The sequence below is a fragment of the Pelophylax lessonae genome (assembly GCF_965119305.1).
Source record: "Pelophylax lessonae genome assembly, chromosome: 2".
Taxonomy (NCBI): domain Eukaryota; kingdom Metazoa; phylum Chordata; class Amphibia; order Anura; family Ranidae; genus Pelophylax; species Pelophylax lessonae.
Genome location: NC_138769.1, coordinates 100,505,035 through 100,521,860, shown reverse-complemented (window position 1 = coordinate 100,521,860; position 16,826 = coordinate 100,505,035). Strand labels below are relative to the sequence as shown.

Below are 16,826 nucleotides of genomic sequence, written 5' to 3'. Positions count from 1 at the left end.
ACTTCTGAAGTTTCAGAATCCAACTGAACTCCCCCAGAGTTCGCAGAGTAATCTCCAGATGTCCATCAAAGCAGTCAGAGATTCCGCTTGCAGAAGGTCGCCCAGGTACCCCAGTACCGCAAACCCCCACTGACTCAAACAATGCCAGCGCCAGGGCCAACACTTTTGTGAAGACCCGAAGAGCAGAGGCAAGACCAAAAGTTCAATGCCACTAACTGATACTGCTCCTCGTTCACAGCAAAAACGGAGGAAGCGCTGGTGACCAGCATATATTAGAATGTGCGGGTAGGCGTCCTTGATGTCGATAGAATTGAGAAGAAAACCCCCTGATGTAGGGACGCCACTACAATGCAAATGGACTCCATGCGACACTTCAGTACCCGCACAAAACAGTTTAGCGCCTTGCGGTCCAGAATTGGACATACCTTGCCTTCCTTTCTGGAACCGTAAAGAGGTTTGAGTAAAAACTTATGACAGCTTTGAAGTCGGGACCGGAACAATCACCCCTTACATTAACAAGTTTTGCACTGCCTAAAAGAGACCCTGTAAGCGATCTGGGGACAAGTGCAGGTTGGAAGGGAAGAACCTTTCCAGAGGATAAGACCAAACTCGATTTTGTAGCCTGACCGAATAACTTGGTGGACCCACTCGTCCTGTACCAGGGAGGTCCATGAATCCACAAACCAGCAGAGACGTCCCCCCACCCCAGATACAGGCGGGGGCGCCCCTTCATGCAGAGGAAGACTTGTCTGTAGGTCTGGAAGAGCCCGCTCGTGGTTTGTCAGACCAGGTACTCTTGGAACCTCTGGTGGAGGCCCTGACTTTTGATCCCTTGTCTCGAGACCCTGAGGGACGAAAAAAACCTCTCATGACCTGAGGAGAACGGCTCACGTCTATGACGGGGCTTCTTGCCCTTGGTAGCCGGCGACAGCCGATGGAAGAAGAGTAGAGCACTCTTCTCGCCTGTGAGACCCTTAACGATGTCATCCAAGGAAGCTCCAAATAGGCAATCTCATAAAAGGGGGAGATCAGATAAGGCCTTCTTAGAAGTCTGGTCCGCAGACCAGCATTTCAGCCACATAATACACCAAAGGACCACTGCTGATACAGACAGCCTAGAAATCAAAGCTGCATCCAAAGAAGCATGACAGATAAAACTGTAGCCCCTGGATCAACTGACCTGTTAACTCCGCAAGACAGGGGGAAGCGGTTTCCCCTCCAGGTCCCGGCGTAAAAGTTTAGCCCACTCGGTCAGAGTTTGCGACACCAAGGTAATAGTAAATACCGGCCTAAGTGCCGAACCAGCCACAGCGAACATATGGCGGGCAAGAGCCTCCGCCCTTCTATCAGCTGGATCTGTAAAGGCCGGGGACTCCTCAACCGGGATGAAGGTAGCTTTATTCAACCTGGAAACCGACAAGTCCGCTACATGTTGGACTGTCCACCTTTTAAGCAGTTAATCCTCAAAAAGGATTCCGCAAGGCAAAAACGCTAGGAACCACTGCGTATTGGACAACCCCACTGTTTTGGGACAATGTTGTCAAAAGTAAGCAGAAAGGGGAACACCCTCGCCAATTCGGAGGGCCTGTAGATCCGAAAGGGACTGGTCCCTCCGATGCAGCATCAGCCGCAATCTCCATTTTTAAAATTTCAGGGACTGACACAAACAGTGCATCCACCAGCATCTTTTCATGCTTGGCTAGAGAAGCATAAGAATTATCCTCACTATCTGAGTACACAGGGTGCGTGGACGCAGACCCAGTAGGGTGACTCGTGTCCGCAACAATTTCAGGATCTGATGTAACAATCAGAGGAGGGCCACCGGCTGCGATCCCGCAAAGGGGACGCTGACCAAGGGACCACCTATTTAACCAAATAAAAAAGGGACGGGGGGGTTGCCCTTCGTGACATGGATGTGCATGCCGGGTACACTGATAGTCCTGCAGCGCTAAAAAGGGGCAGGTGTCCCACACAATAATGGCATCAAGGCTGTCATTGAACTGCCCCCACAGCGCCACCCCTTCCAAGGGACGCACCCAAGCTGACCGCATGGCCTAGTAGGAAGCAAGCCGCGGCCTAAATTTTTGTGAAGGCCCAGCTGCAAGTGCACGCATACCAGTTCGGCAGATGCCCTAAAGAAGAGTGGAGGCTTAAGCCAAACTCACTAGGGCCACCCACCAACGGAGGCGGACGACTTGGCCGCATGGCCTAGTAAGCGGCAAGTCACAGCCTAAATTTTTGTGGGCGCCCAGCCACGAGCCCCAGCAAAGCTGACCCCCCAGGGGAAGCGGAGGGGAGGGCGGATGCCCAAATGGGAGGCAGTACCTTCCGCAGCCCCACAGTTTCCGACTAGTAGGCCCCAATGCCGCAGCCTAAATTTTTGCGTGAGGAGCAGACCAGCGGATGCAAAACCATCAGCTCCCCCAGCCCAATAGCTGCCGCAGGGAGCCCAGAGGACATCCCTGCCCTAATCATCAACCCCCAGGGTGGTAGGGAACCCTGCTCAACCACCCCTCCTTGCGCACCAGGAAAAACCCAGACAGCAGCAACTCCAACAAGCCCCCCCCTTTAGAGCATGTGGCAAATGCCAGCTCATAACCTCACCCATGGGGATGGGGGGGGGGGGGGCAAAAGACCCACAGTGACCATTGAAAGTTTGGAGGAGCTAGGGGGAAGGAGGGGAACCCGGGGGTCCCACTGTCCAGGAGTAGAGGGGGGACTGCTACTTGCTATACCAGGAACAGGGTGGGCACTGCTCTGGACAGACCACCGCTCCATTGGAATGTTGGTGGCTGTTGGCCAGGAGGAACGCTGCGACTCAGGCTGAAGCCACGTCATATGCGCCCTCGTGAGATGCTTAACTTGCAGGCCAGCCCCTGTCCAGTGGGGCTATGTCGCGGCCGATCTAGCACAGAGCTAAGGCCTCGCTGCCAGACTGGGGGGGGCCCTCTGGATCTAGATTATCCAGTCAGCAATTGTAGACTCTCACAGGAACAAAACAATGATAGGAAAAAATTCCATTTAAAAAAAAAAAAAAAAAAAAAAAAAAAAAAATCGAGAGGGCCAAGGATCCTAGCAAGAAACTAGGTCCTTACTCCTGACTAGGCAGAAAAAAAACTGATTGCCTATAGCTGAGAGTGGGTGTAAACTCCCTGGGACTGCCCATAGGCGTAGTGAAGCTTTTCCCTGTCTAGTATCCTACTCCTGTAGAGGGCAGTATAACCTAATGGTTAAAAAGAATCAGGAGCTGAGTCCGTCAATGAACGAAATAGAAATACCGATTTTAACCTGTAAGCAACAAGTGTCAGAAAGAGGCTTTGTCTTTAAAGAGGAAGTAAACAATCATAAAAAAAAAAAATAAAAAAAAAATAAAAAAAAAAACTGTAAAGACAAAAAGGCATAATAAACTAGTATGCATCGCATACTAGCTTATTATGAAAAACTTCCCTTAAAACGAAGCCCCCGCAGTGCCGCCCGCTCAGCGACAGGATGGCCGACACGTCTGGCCGTCCTGCTTCCTTGTTCGCGTCCTCCGGCCTTCTGATTGGCCAGAGGCGCGATGCTATCACTCCCTCGCATGCGCGCGAGAGCTTCCGTTCACGGCATAGGGCTCTGAAAGAACGGCACGAGTGGCCGTTCCTTCAGAGTGCATGCGCTGATGGCGTCCTCGGCTGCATGCACTGTACAGGGTTCATAAACATTTTCACCAATAAAATTCCATGACTTTTCCATGACTTCACGTAAATATTCATGACCTAACGTTTCATGAAATGTCTATGTATACACGTTAAATAAGAAGAAAATCCATGTCACACCCAGCATATTTTTACTAAAATAAATGACAAGCTTTGTAGTGTACAGTACCTCTGCAGTTAGGGTTTTGTTTCTGGATACAGCGTGACTCAAAATGGTCCCATGTTTTACAGTGGATGAGATGGAAGCACCGCTGCCGCAGCTGGGAGCCGGTGTCACTTCAGGCGCACGGGTGAAAAAGCCAGCGATCGGATTGGAAGCTGTCAAGCACGCAGCTGCAGACTGGTGCTTTGCACCTTTAGCGTGGCTAGACAGTGCTGCCTCTGCCATGTTCAAAATGTCAAACGTTTTACGACACACACTGTACATTTAGCGGACATGATACAGGAGGTGGTCAGAGGCTGCGGACATGATACAGGAGGTGGTCAGAGGCTGCGGACATGATACAGGAGGTAGTCGGAGGCTGCGGACATGATACAGGAGGTAGTCGGAGGCTGCAGACATGATAGAAGATAGAAGAGCACAGGGGAAGCAGAGAGCACTGGAGGAGCTGAAGGGCACGGGGGAGGGGGGGGAGGGGGGGTTTGGAAAGCATTGAAGGGGGGTTGGAAGGCGCGGGGGGGGGGGGGGGCTTGGAAAACCAGGAGGATGGAGAGCACTGTCTGGGGGGGGAACTGGAAATCACTGAGGGGGGAGCCAGGGAGCTGGAGAGCACTGGGGGAGCCAGAAGGCATGGGGGGGGGGGGGGGGGGAGAGTTGAAAAGCACTGTGGGGAGCTGAAGAGCACCGGGTGGGCTAAGAGCACGGGGGGTGGCTAAAGAACACTGGGGGGGGGGGCTAAAGAGCACTGGGGGGGGGCTAAAGAGCACTGGGGGGGGCTAAAGAGCACTGGGGGGGGGGGCTAAAGAGCACTGGGGGGGGGGGGGCTAAAGAGCACTGGGGGGGGGGCTAAAGAGCACTGGGGGGGGGGCTAAAGAGCACTGGGGGGGGGCTAAAGAGCACTGGGGGGGGGGGCTAAAGAGCACTGGGGGGGGGGCTAAAGAGCACTGGGGGGGGGCTAAAGAGCACTGGGGGGGGGGGCTAAAGAGCACTGGGGGGGGGGCTAAAGAGCACTGGGGGGGGGGGGCTAAAGAGCACTGGGGGGGGGGGGGCATTTTACATTCAGTGTATAGCACTGGTACAGGTAGGTGTCCTTCCGGGTCCGCAGTTAGCCCTTACTGTCAGTCACTGGCCAGCAGCAGCCGAGGAGATGATCTTGAACCAATCAGGCAGCGGGGAGGGCCGGCCGCGGTTTGCCTGGAGACACTGACTGCCAGCAGCAGCAAAAACAGCCGGGAGATAACAAACCAATCACAGGCAGCGGAAGAGTCACTGGAGGGCGGGCCGGCCGCATGAACGTGATGACGCGGGGGTGCGGTAACCAAAACGGTTACCGCCCCCTTCCGCGTCATCATCATCACGTTCATGCGGCCGGCCCGCCCTCCAGGGACTCTTCCGCTGCCTGTGATTGGTTTGTTATCTCCCGGCTGTTTTTGCTGCTGCTGGCAGTCACAGTGTCTCCAGGCAAACCGCGGCCGGCCCTCCCCACTGCCTGATTGGTTCACGATCATCTCCTCGGCTGCTGCTGGCCAGTGACAGCGCACGCGCATACCGCGGACCCGGAAGGCGAAGTAAATGTAAATAGTATGTGGCACTGGCAATACAATATCATTAGGGAATAAAATAATAAATTAAAATAATTAAGCATCCGCTCACCGCTCCTCCACAGTAAATAATTCCATGACTTTTCCAAAACCTTAGTGTGTTTCCTAAGTTTCCATGACCTTTCCAGGCCTGGAAAGGGTCATCTACAAATTCCAAAACTTTTCCAAGATTTCCAGGACCGTATGAACCCTGACTGTAAATATCTCCTAAACTGTGCATGTTTAGGAGATATTTATAGCACCTATAGGTAAGCCTTAATATAGGCTTACCTATAGGCAAAAGACTTTAAAGTGGGTTTACAACCACTTTAAGAGGTTAACTGCCCTGACTTAGGGCCTGTTCACACCTGGGCATATTTCAGCTCGTAAAACGCTCATCTTTGAAGTCTCAAACACCCAACAAGCAAAATCCCATTCATTTCAAAGGTCCCTGTTCACATCTGAGCGTTTTGTCTCCAGAAGAAAAACGCCTGAAGCTCAAAAAAGTGCATGAGCTTCTTTTTTAGCCGATTACAAGCATTTGTTAGATGTCAATGCATTCCTCCAAACAACTGCAAAAAACGCCTGAAAAAAGCCTGAAAACGTATTACGCTCAGGTGTGAATGGAGCCTTAAGGACAAGTTTGTTCCTTTGATCTGAAGAATGAAATGATACATTGAAATGCATTTTGTTTTTTTGACAGCTGTGAGTGAGAGGAGAACAGCTCTATAAGAATCAAGGACATGCCGTTTTAAGATTATGGGGGGCGCGAATCGAGATGGCGATTCTTTAACGATTAATCGTGCAGCTCTACAGCCTGTGTGCGCATGGACACATAGGATAACATGCTGGGGAGTTACTCAGCTGGTAAAATTGTCCAGTGTGCATGAGGCCTTAGGGACAACATGTTTACTTGCTGCTTAATATATCCCACCAATGGTCAGATGCCATTGTAACGATAATCAGTGTTATTCACCTAACCTGTCAGTAATCATATATTATGGCTGATCGGAGTAAGCGTTGTCATTTAAGGATAGTCTAACTTTAAAATTAAAACAAAAAGAACATATCAATTCAAAATCCACAACATGTAAAAACTTACCCCCAAAAGGAGCTGCTGCAAATTGAGCCATTTTGGTGCCCGTTTAGCTGGCTAGATAGTGCCTGCAAAAGAAGGATATAAAGATCTTATCAATTGCAACAGAATCTCTTGTAAAGAAACTCAAAACATGAAGAAAACTTAAAAAATTAGTCTACCCAATATTTTTTCCAATGTGTGTTTAGTCTGGTTGCCTAAAACTTCAACTGCCCCCCCCTCCTCCTAGCAATTTAGCTTCACTCCCGCTGTAACAGAAACTTTAACCTCCATACTGTATCTGGCAATGCTAACCAGGATAGGGTAGCTTTACAATCTGGTGAGTAGGAATGGAAGATAAAAATGTAGAAACAAACATTTAGAAAATTCACAACCAGTCTATCAATTGCTTCAACCTTAAGTTTTCATATATGCCCTCCATTCAAAATCTTGACTTTTTTCACCCAAACGCACCAGGCTTGACTCAAGGATGAGTCCACCCTGACATTAGTGCTTATATTACGAACTGCTAGGTAACTACGTCAGAACCCAAAATTGCGCGTCACCACCTATTGCTCCCCACTTTTAAATTCATCTTTAAAAATCTTTAAAGCGGTAGTAAAACCTGCTTGGACACTTGTACCTACAGGTAAGCTTATAATAAAGCCTGCCTGTAGGTACTAGGAATATCTCCTAAGCATGCACAGTATTCAGAAGATATTGCAGCTGTTGACGTCACTGGCGCATGTGCTCTGAAAGAACGGTATTACTCACGCTGTTCCTTCAGAACTCTATGCTGAGGCTGTGAAATCATCATGGTTCAGCCATTCAAGCAAACAAAACCTGCGAACCCGGAAGGAAGATCGGGTGAAGATGGAAGCAGTAATGATTAAGCACACATTGTAGTGTGTGAAACGCGTCTACCTTGTCACTATTGTCACATTGGGATGTCCAGTCAATAAACCTGGATTTTGACCTCATCTGGAGTGCAGCCATTCCTTTTTCTTTATTGATTACCCATGGAGGCGAGCACCGGTGTGTGTCATCAGGCTTTCATACCACCTTGAGCAGTGGAAGGAAGATGGAAGCACTGGCAGCGGTGACAGCGTGCTGCTGGAGGGCTTTGTTTTAGGGTAAGTCGATTCATACTAGCACATTATATTACCTTGCAGGGTTTTTTTTTTTTTTCCCTGAAAGTTTACTACTGCTTTAAGGTAAGAGAAGCGAAGGGCGCCAGTGGTAAATTAAAGGGCTCCTATAAAAGGCATATCCCTGGATTAAGGTAAGTTAAAGAGAAACTCCAGTCAAAAATGACATTTTTCCGTACCTCCATATTTTCTGGTCATGTGAACGGGTGCAGCCATTCTGGACATCGGTACGCCTCATTGCTGCACCACCATCACGAGTTCCCGAGGGCATCATATCGGAAGTCCATCTTGCCGATATTGTTCACAGCAGCGAAGAGTTGCATCCCCCCCCCTTTGGAAGCAGACCCAGCCCCCGACCGTGGCCATGTGGCTTAAAAAAGTCAAATGTATTAATGAAATGGAAGATCTGATGGCGACGGAGAGGGGAACCAGAGAGAAATTTACGAAACGCTGGTTCTACTGGCACGAGTTTACATTCTCTGCGGAATACCGTGATCTGTTGCTTTAAATGCTCTAAATGTGGGTACTGGTGTGCCGAGCAGTCCCCCCCCTCCCCCCTTCTCTTTCTCCCTTACCACTCTTTTTTCTTCCCATTTCTCTTTTCTCCTTGCTGTTTTTTTTTTTTTTATTTATATTCCTTTGTTTTATTATTCTGTCTGGATTACTCTTGTAGGCGTATTTATCTGCTTATCTGTCAAGATACACGTCTTGCTCCCAGACGGACATACTGGTATCGATCCCCCCCTGCCCCTGCAAGGTTCTTGGGAGTCCGTTGGGGGGCGGCCCCCCGTGCGCCTGATACCGGCCATGTGTTGGATGCCGGTGGTGTCGGGGGGTGTGCCCCGCGATGGCCCTTGAGCTCCTGACTTTACACTTTGTACCATGTTTTCCTATGTACGGGGTTCTAGGGGGTCGGAATGCTTTTGTTTAAGTATTAGGGGCTATGCGCCCCCCTTGTTCCATTGTGTTATTGTCCTGTTATTCCATGAGGTTTGAATGAGCCGAAAGCTCTGTTTTCTGCCTTTCCATTGTTATTGCTTACTGTGTTTATCTGGTGGCTTGTAAAGTGCCTTATTGTTTTATTTGTTTCAATAAACGAATTAAAAAAAAAAAAAAAAAAAAAGACATTTTTCCTATTAATAGTATGTTAAATATCTATCTTTGATATTATTCATTTTCTGGCTAGCTAGTTTAGAAAGTATTATCCAAGCTAGATAATCAGCTTCTTCCTTTTCTTCACCGACAACGTTATCTCCCTTTATCTGAATTTGCTAATCTGTCTTTCACTTCCTGAAAAGGTTGTCGGTCTTTCTTAGATAGGCATGCCTACACCTGCCCAGCCCCCCATACCCATCATTTACAGAACATGATCTCCTGTCTTAATAGCCTCGTTTAGGCTAGCAGCTTCTCCTGAGAGAGAGAGAAGGGAGAGGGAGAAGGGGGGGGGGGGGTGTCACGCGACCGATGCAATATATGAAAGAAAAAAAAAGGTACAAAGAAACGTTTTTTAAAGTTTAGAAGGATACAGATGGATTTCCTTTGCTCAATACATGTGAGTAATGAGATTTAGGCTCCATTGCCACTAGTGTGACATGTCATGCAACTTTTGGACACAAAGTCCCTGACCCGTTCCTACTAATCAGGAACAGGGTTCTCTCTTCCTGCAGTCAGTCCATGCCCCCCACAGTACTTTTGGTCTGTACTGTGTATGTATGTATGTATGTATGTATGTATGTATGTATGTATGTATGTATGTATGTATGTATGTATGTATGTATGTATATATATATATATATATATATATATATATATATATATATATATATATATATATATATATATATATATATATATATATATATATATATATATATATATATATATATATATATATATATATATATGGGTTAGTTATCACGTGCGTCATTCCATGTTCTTTTAAACTGGGAGGCACTGTAATCTCATAATATTTCATGAGATTAAAAGGCAGTCCACCCAGTTTTACATGGATTTCGGCCGTTCTCAGAGGAAAAACTTCTCCTCTGTTCTCCCTGTGAGAAGTGAAGTTCTCGGCTTCATAAACAGGGTGCCAGAGGAAATCGTTTTTTCCTCTGAGGACTGCTGAGAAGTGAACTGAGGGAAAAATTCTCTGTTTAATAAACGTACGCCCCTTTTGCCCTGTGTTAAAGACAGCCCTAATTCTAACAGTCTATTCTATGTGTATCCACCTGACTTCTGCACAACACAACTGATGGTCCCAACCCCATTTATAAGGCAAGAAATCACACTTAATAAACCTGACAGGGCACACCTGTGAAGTGAAAAACATTTCAGGTGACTACCTCTTGAAGTGGGACTCTATAATTTTCATAGTCATGAAAATAAAGAAAAAACTTTGAATGAGAAGGTGTGTCCAAACTTTTGGTCTGTACTGTGTGTGTAATTATATATATATATATATATATATAACCCACTGGTGCTGATATATAGGAAGGAAGACGTCTTCTTCCTCTAATCGCATCAACTTCTCTCCCAGATTCTCCACTTCTGAGCTGGAGAATCTGAAATGGAGATATTTCAGAATAACGGCTGTGAGATCTTCAGATCTCACTTTCATAAACTGGCAAATTGCGACATAACGGTCATGTACTGCGATGAGAAGCGGAGAACATGTTCTCTGCACTTCATCTCAGCTACATAAACCGGTATTCACCAGAGATCAGCCGTGATCCTGAGGATCTATGTTTCATAAATGGACGGACACCTTAACCCTTTGATCGCCTCTGATGTTAACCTCTTTCCTGCCAGTGTCATTTATAGAGTAACCGTGCATTTATTTTAGCACTGATCACTGTATTGGTGTCACTGTTCCCCAAAAAGTCACGTAAGTGTCAGAATTGTCCGTCGCAATGTTACAGTCCCGCTGAATACGCTGATCGCCGCCATTACTAATAGAAAAAAAATTATTTAATTAAAAGTCCATAAATCTATCCCATAGTTTGTAGATGCTATAACTTTTGCGCAAACCAATCAATATATACGCTTCTTGGGATTTTTACCAAAAATATATAGCAGAATACAAATTGGCCTAAGCTGATGAAGAAACTAGATTTCAATTTTTTTATTGGATGCGTTTTATAGTATAAAGTAAAAAAATAGTTTGTTTTCAAAATTGTCTTTTTTTTTGGTTTTGTTTATAGAGCAAAAAGTAAAAAAACTGCAGAGGTGATCAAATAACACCAAAAGAAAGCTCTATTTGTGGGGGGGGGGGGGGGGGGAGGACATCAATTTGATCTGGGTACATCATCGCACGACCGTGCAATTGTCAGGTAAAGCAACGAAGTGCCGAATCGCAAAAAATGGCCTGGTCAGAAAGGGGGTAGAACCTCCTGGGGCTGAAGTGGTTAAAGGGTAATACCAGTCTTCAGATGTGGTGGTTGCTTTGTATTTCTATACGATTTTCACCTAGTGATCCCGCAGGTAACACTCTGTCCTAGGGTGACTATGGCTCTTATTGGAATGTATCTTTGAAGAAGCAGTGCTGTTACTCTAGGACAGGGGTCTCCAAATGTTCTAAACAAAGAGCCAGTTTACAGTCTTTCAGACTTGAGGGGGCTTTATATCAGCAAGTGGGAGTAGAAAATGCCAGAGTGTTAGTGGGAGTAGACAATTTCTTAGGCTTAGGGCCCTTTCACACGGGTGTTCCGCATGTCCGTATATCATCCTATTTTTTTGCGGATGATATACGGACATAATGTATGTCAATGGCATTGTGGATGTCAGTGGATGACCATCCGCTGACATCCGATTTTCATCCTTTCAGTTCTGTTCCGTTTTTTGGAACGGAACAGAACCCTATTTGTGTTCCGTTTAAAAAACGGAACGGATGCAAAATCGGATGTCAGCGGTGTAATCCGCTGACATCCGCAATCCCCATAGACTTACATTATGTCTGTATATCATCCGCAAACGGATGGGATGATATGCGGACATACGGAGCGGATGACAAGTGTCATCCGCTCCGTGAAAAAAAAAAAAAAGTGCTGGAGCGGATCGCAATGCGGTCCGCTCCGTGTGAAAGAGCCCTTAGTGGTCAGTGGGAGTAAAATTTCGTAGCACCTGTGGTCAGTAGGAGAAAATAATGGCCCATTATTGGTATCAGAGCGGGAAGAATAGTGTCCCATCACTGCTATCGGTGAAAGGAACTGAGTCACGGAAAGGAAAAGTGTCTCATCAGTGGGAGAACAATGCCCCAAGCGCAAAGGGTCACACCTGACCCATGGGCCAATGTTTGGACATCAAAGCTCTAGGACAAGTGTGTGAGAACTTTAAAATCCCTTCCCTTGTCCTCTCCTCCATAAACACAAAGGAATAGTGTTTTGTAGTTCGAGAGAACTAGACACTACTAGTGCATTATGACTTCAGCATGCGGGAGACAGATTTTGTTTTTGTTTAACAGATGAGTTTACTGCGGTTTTAAGGCTACATTCACACCTAAGCGTTTTTTACCGCGATTTTTGTGCAGGCGTTTTTAGATTGAATAGAGACCAATGGAAAACGCCTGTAATCTGCCCAAAAAGAAGCTCATGTACTTTTTTGAGCGTTGGGCGTTTTGCTCACAGCGTCAAAACGCTCAGATGTGAACAGGGGGCATTGAAATAAATAGGATTTGTCTTGTTGGGCGTTTTGAGAGCTGATCCTAGAGCAGAAAAACTCCCCAAAAACGCCCCAAAATGCCTACATGTGAACGGAGCCTCAGTACAGTTGAGCAACTTTAGAACTCCTGCAGTGCACACTTGCAAGGGGGTCAGAGTCTCAAAACATCAAAGTAATTTTACCAGAATGACAACCGGGGAACTAGCATGGTCAGAAGAAAAAGGTCAGTAATGACAGCTTAAAATTTAGAGCAGGATTGCTTTAAGGCGGATCACATTGAACTTTGCCAACTGCGGTCACTAAATTCTTCATAATATAGTCTAGCTTGCCTTGAATAAGAAGCAGGGCACCTTATTAACCATTATGTACAAGGCTGATGGAAGACCCAGTATACAAAAGACGACGAAGAGAAAAGGAACACAAAAGGCTCAAACAAAAGCTTAGTGATGACAAAGCTGCTGGGAAGATGCCAGTACACTGTGTGAGATGTTCAAGGCATTCACCAGGCGCAGAAGATTGGAATCTCAGCTAGCTTTGTATGCAAAGCTTTCCTTTGACTTTGCCAAAAAAGGTATAGCCAAGTAACCCTACAGGTACTCAAGCCAGTCAAAAAAATCTGTACGTATAGGAGGGAAAAAAAAAAAAAAACACCATACGAAATACATGTGCATTTCCATCTTGTTAAAATAAGTGCTGTTGATCCTGCCGTGGCCATAAGATCCTAACTTTTTATAGAGAACAGACAACTGCTTCTGCTGCACTGAAATCCTGATGTCAGTCCTGCCCAAGTTATCCCCTTCCGGTTAGGTTATATAAATAAGAGGGGAATGAGAAGAGAACTGGACAGGGTTGACAACTGGGATTTCAATACAGCAGAGGCATTGTGCTGTCACTATAGTAAGGTAGAAGCTGAGGGTATTTCTGGAAGGATCACAAACATATGCAGTACATGCACATTCTGTGTGACTTTTTTCATTTGAAGACCATGCAAATACATAAAATACCTGTGGATCTTCCAGAAATGTTCAGAGTGCCAAACAGGCACTCCCCCAGCAAGTTGGATGTCATTTTTCAGAGGTTTGGTCAGCAAGATTGAGAAATGAGTGGAGTTACACAACACGCACTCAACTTTCCAAACAAAATTGGAAAAAGACAGCCTAGTTTTTGTTTCCAAAGCTCAAAAGCAAAAAGCCTACCCTGCCCAGCAAGTCTAGTATAATGGTATTTATTTTCTAGCTTTGGTGGTCCAGAGAGGTAGGAGCTTACAATGCAGACACTGTGACCATTCAATAGCTGGTTAGAAAGGGATGAATAAAACTGCTTTTTAACTAATCACAATCATTAGCTAGGAGGCAGAGAAGTCCTATAGAAATGGAACATCTAGGAATGCAGAAATGGAAAGTGTGTTCCATGCAGGGCTGCAATGAGAGGTAGCTTTCAGAACCATCAGCATCTTCTCAAAGTACCCTGCATCTTCTCAGATATGAAATATAAAAACATTATGAACTACATATGTTCAGACTACAGTGTGGTAGGAAGTGAGGGAGAAGTAAACCACGCCAGGTCAGGAGGGACCCCACAGGACCAACCACCCCAGGAAGTACCTCTGCCCAGTGGTGCATTTAGGTTTTGTGCTGCCCTAGGCCTGACTAAACTTGTGCAGCCCCCAATTTAAATATGACCCACCCCTTCCTATAAAGGCCACACCCCTTCCTGTTTATGACCCACCCTGACATCTGTAAACCACAGACCACAACCAGTCTATCAGTGCCCATCAATCAAGCCTTATTACTGCCCATAAGTGCGGCCTCATCAGTACAGCCCAATCAGTGGCCACCAGTGCCCATTAGTGCAAATCAGTGCCACCTCATCAGTGGCTATCAGTGAAGCCTATTAGTGCCCATCAGTACCGGCAGGTAGCAGTGTGACTGCTTTATGGGGGTGACAGACTGATTTGCCCCATAGGACTGGCACTATACTAAAAGTGTAGTGCAAGCCGGTAGGGACGCTTTTCTTGCGGAAACCAGGAGGAGGCTGTTTTTTTTTTTTTTTTTTTTGTGGGGTGCAGCTTTTTTGCTACCCCCCTGCAAAGTGCTGCCCTAGGCCTGGGCCTTGTTGGCCTAGGCCAAGATACAGCACTGCCTGTGCCCCAAACCACGTCCAGAGGAGGAAGGGAGGGGTCATTTCTACTTACCAGTCCAGCAAAACCTGCGGGCAAGGCTCCAGTGGCAGATCCCCCTCTCCACCAAATTGAGGGGCTGTCGGCTAAAGGTAGTACTGTGACATGGACTCTAGGCGCCCAGTCATGTGTGTCCCCGTGAGATATTTACCTCACTGGCCGCCCGCCCCCCGGTCCTTGGGGCATCGCTATGGCAGACTGAGCGCGGAGCTAACGGTCTGCACGCGCAGGCTGGTAAGACTGGGTTGACTACTGGATCTAGATTTTCCAGCCCGTCACCCAGCCCGACGGTTGATCGACAAGAAAAAAGCCAAAATTCCATAAGGAAAAAAAGCTGTGGGGTCACAAGTCTCAGCAGAAAAAAAACAAGTCCATACTACATACTCCTGAAGACACTAGGCAGAAATAACTGGAAGCCTATATAGCACTATAGCAGAGGGGGTTTTCTGCCCACCAGAGAGGAGTGCCTATAGGAGGTGCCGAGTCTTTTCCTACCTAGTGTCCTACTCCTGTAGGTGGGGCTATATGTCTGGTAATGGATAAAGAAGCAGCTATGTCCCCAACAGAAGAAATACACATATATATTTGTGAACACTAAAGTGGATGTAAGCCTCTGAAAAAAAAAAAAAAAAAAAAAAAAAAAAAAAAAAAAAAACACACACAAACATATGGGATTTTTTACCATAAAAATGGATTTTTGTAAGATCTTACCGTAAAATCCTTTTCTCTTAAGCTCATTGACAGACGTAGTCTTCTTGATTCTCAAGAGCTGGGTTATGTTGTCTCTGCAGGAGTAGGACTAGGCAGAAAGACAAAACGTTCTGGCTCCACCTTAGGGGCAGTCCCTGAGGGTATATCCTCCCTCTCTCTGCTACAGGGAATCAGTTCTGTTTTAAAGCAGTACAGAGAATTTAACCCAACCCAACTCAATGATAGAGGGGCGGGTACTACGTCTGTCAATGAGCTTAAGAGAAAAGGATTTTACGGTAAGATCTTAGAAAAATCCATTTTTCTCTATCGCTCATTGACAGACGTAGTCTTCTTGATTCTCAAGAGCTGGGACATCCAGAAGCAGTGCCACAAATGAGGGGTGGGCTTGACAAAATCAAATCCAATCTAGAAGGCCCAACCGGTGCCAAACTAGAAGTTTTAAAGGCTCATTATAAACAAAGAATGAGACTAAAGAAAAATTTTTCAACGGAAAAAACCCTCGAGGTAGACCGCTGGTCTCCTCAAATTGCGGCCTGCAAAACCTTGCGGCCAAACGAGGCATCAGACGATGCCATTACATCAACTTTATAATGTTTAGTAAAGGTATGCACCGACGACCAGGTAGCCGCCTTGCACACCTGGACCACTGACGCCTGATGGCGAAAGGCCCATGACGCACTAAGTGCCCGAGTGGAGTGCGCCTTAACAGGGAACGGGGGCTCCCGAACCTTAATAGCATAAGCCTGTACTACCGTCTGTCTGATCCATATGGAAATGGTCGCGGCAGATGCAGGCAACCCCTTTTTGGGTCCATCTGGGATCACAAAAAGTGAATCCGTCTTGCGAAACGAGTCTGTCGTTTTCAAGTATACCCTGATCGCCCGGACCACATCCGAGGAGTGTAAAGCAAACTCCAGAGGATGACTGGGCTTAGGACACAGGGAAGGTAATACAATTTCTTCATTCAGATGAAATTCTGAAACCACTTTTGGTAGGAAGGATGGATTCGGACGAAGAACCACCTTATCTCTATGAACCACCAGATATGGTGAACGACAAGATAATGCGGCCAGTTCTGACACCCTGCGTGCAGAAGTAATAGCCACCAAGAAGGCCACCTTCTGGGACAACGTAGGTAGAGGAATCTCCCTAATATCTTCAAAGGGAGGTTTCTGAAGAACCGACAACACTAAATTAAGATCCCAGGGGGGTAACGGCGCGTGCACTGGCGGAGCCAGATGTCGCACCCCCTGGATGAAATTCCGCACCAAGGAATGAGTAGCCAAAGGCTTCTGAAAGAAGATAGCTAATGCTGAGACCTGACCCTTGATAGTACTCAAGGCCAGTTTCTGCTCAACCCCTTGTTGCAGAAAAGCCAATATTCGACTAATCGAATAAGACCGAGGACGGAACCCCAAAGGTTCACACCATGCAATGTAGGACTTCCATGTGCGATGATAAATCTTTCTGGAAGTCGCTTTCCTTGCTTCAACTAGAGTAGGAATAACTGAAGCTGACAAACCTTTGTCCTTCAGCACCTGGGTCTCAATAGCCAGGCCGTTAAAGCCAGCGATCGTAAACTAGGATGGAAGATCGGTCCCTGAGACAGTAGATCCTCCCTG

At 46.6% G+C, this 16,826-nt stretch overlaps 1 protein-coding gene across 3 annotated transcripts in view; it reads right to left on the bottom strand.

The window, feature by feature from the left end:
- Window positions 1-16,826, bottom strand: part of ITSN1 (intersectin 1) — a 348,624-nt gene that overhangs the window by 287,893 nt on the left and 43,905 nt on the right. For all 3 annotated transcript variants that reach the window (XM_082244896.1, XM_082244893.1, XM_082244894.1), the window contains exon 2: window positions 6,538-6,599. In XM_082244896.1, the coding sequence (XP_082101022.1) occupies window positions 6,538-6,568 (31 nt within the window). In that variant the 5' untranslated portion in view covers window positions 6,569-6,599. The remainder of the gene's footprint in view (window positions 1-6,537; window positions 6,600-16,826) is intronic.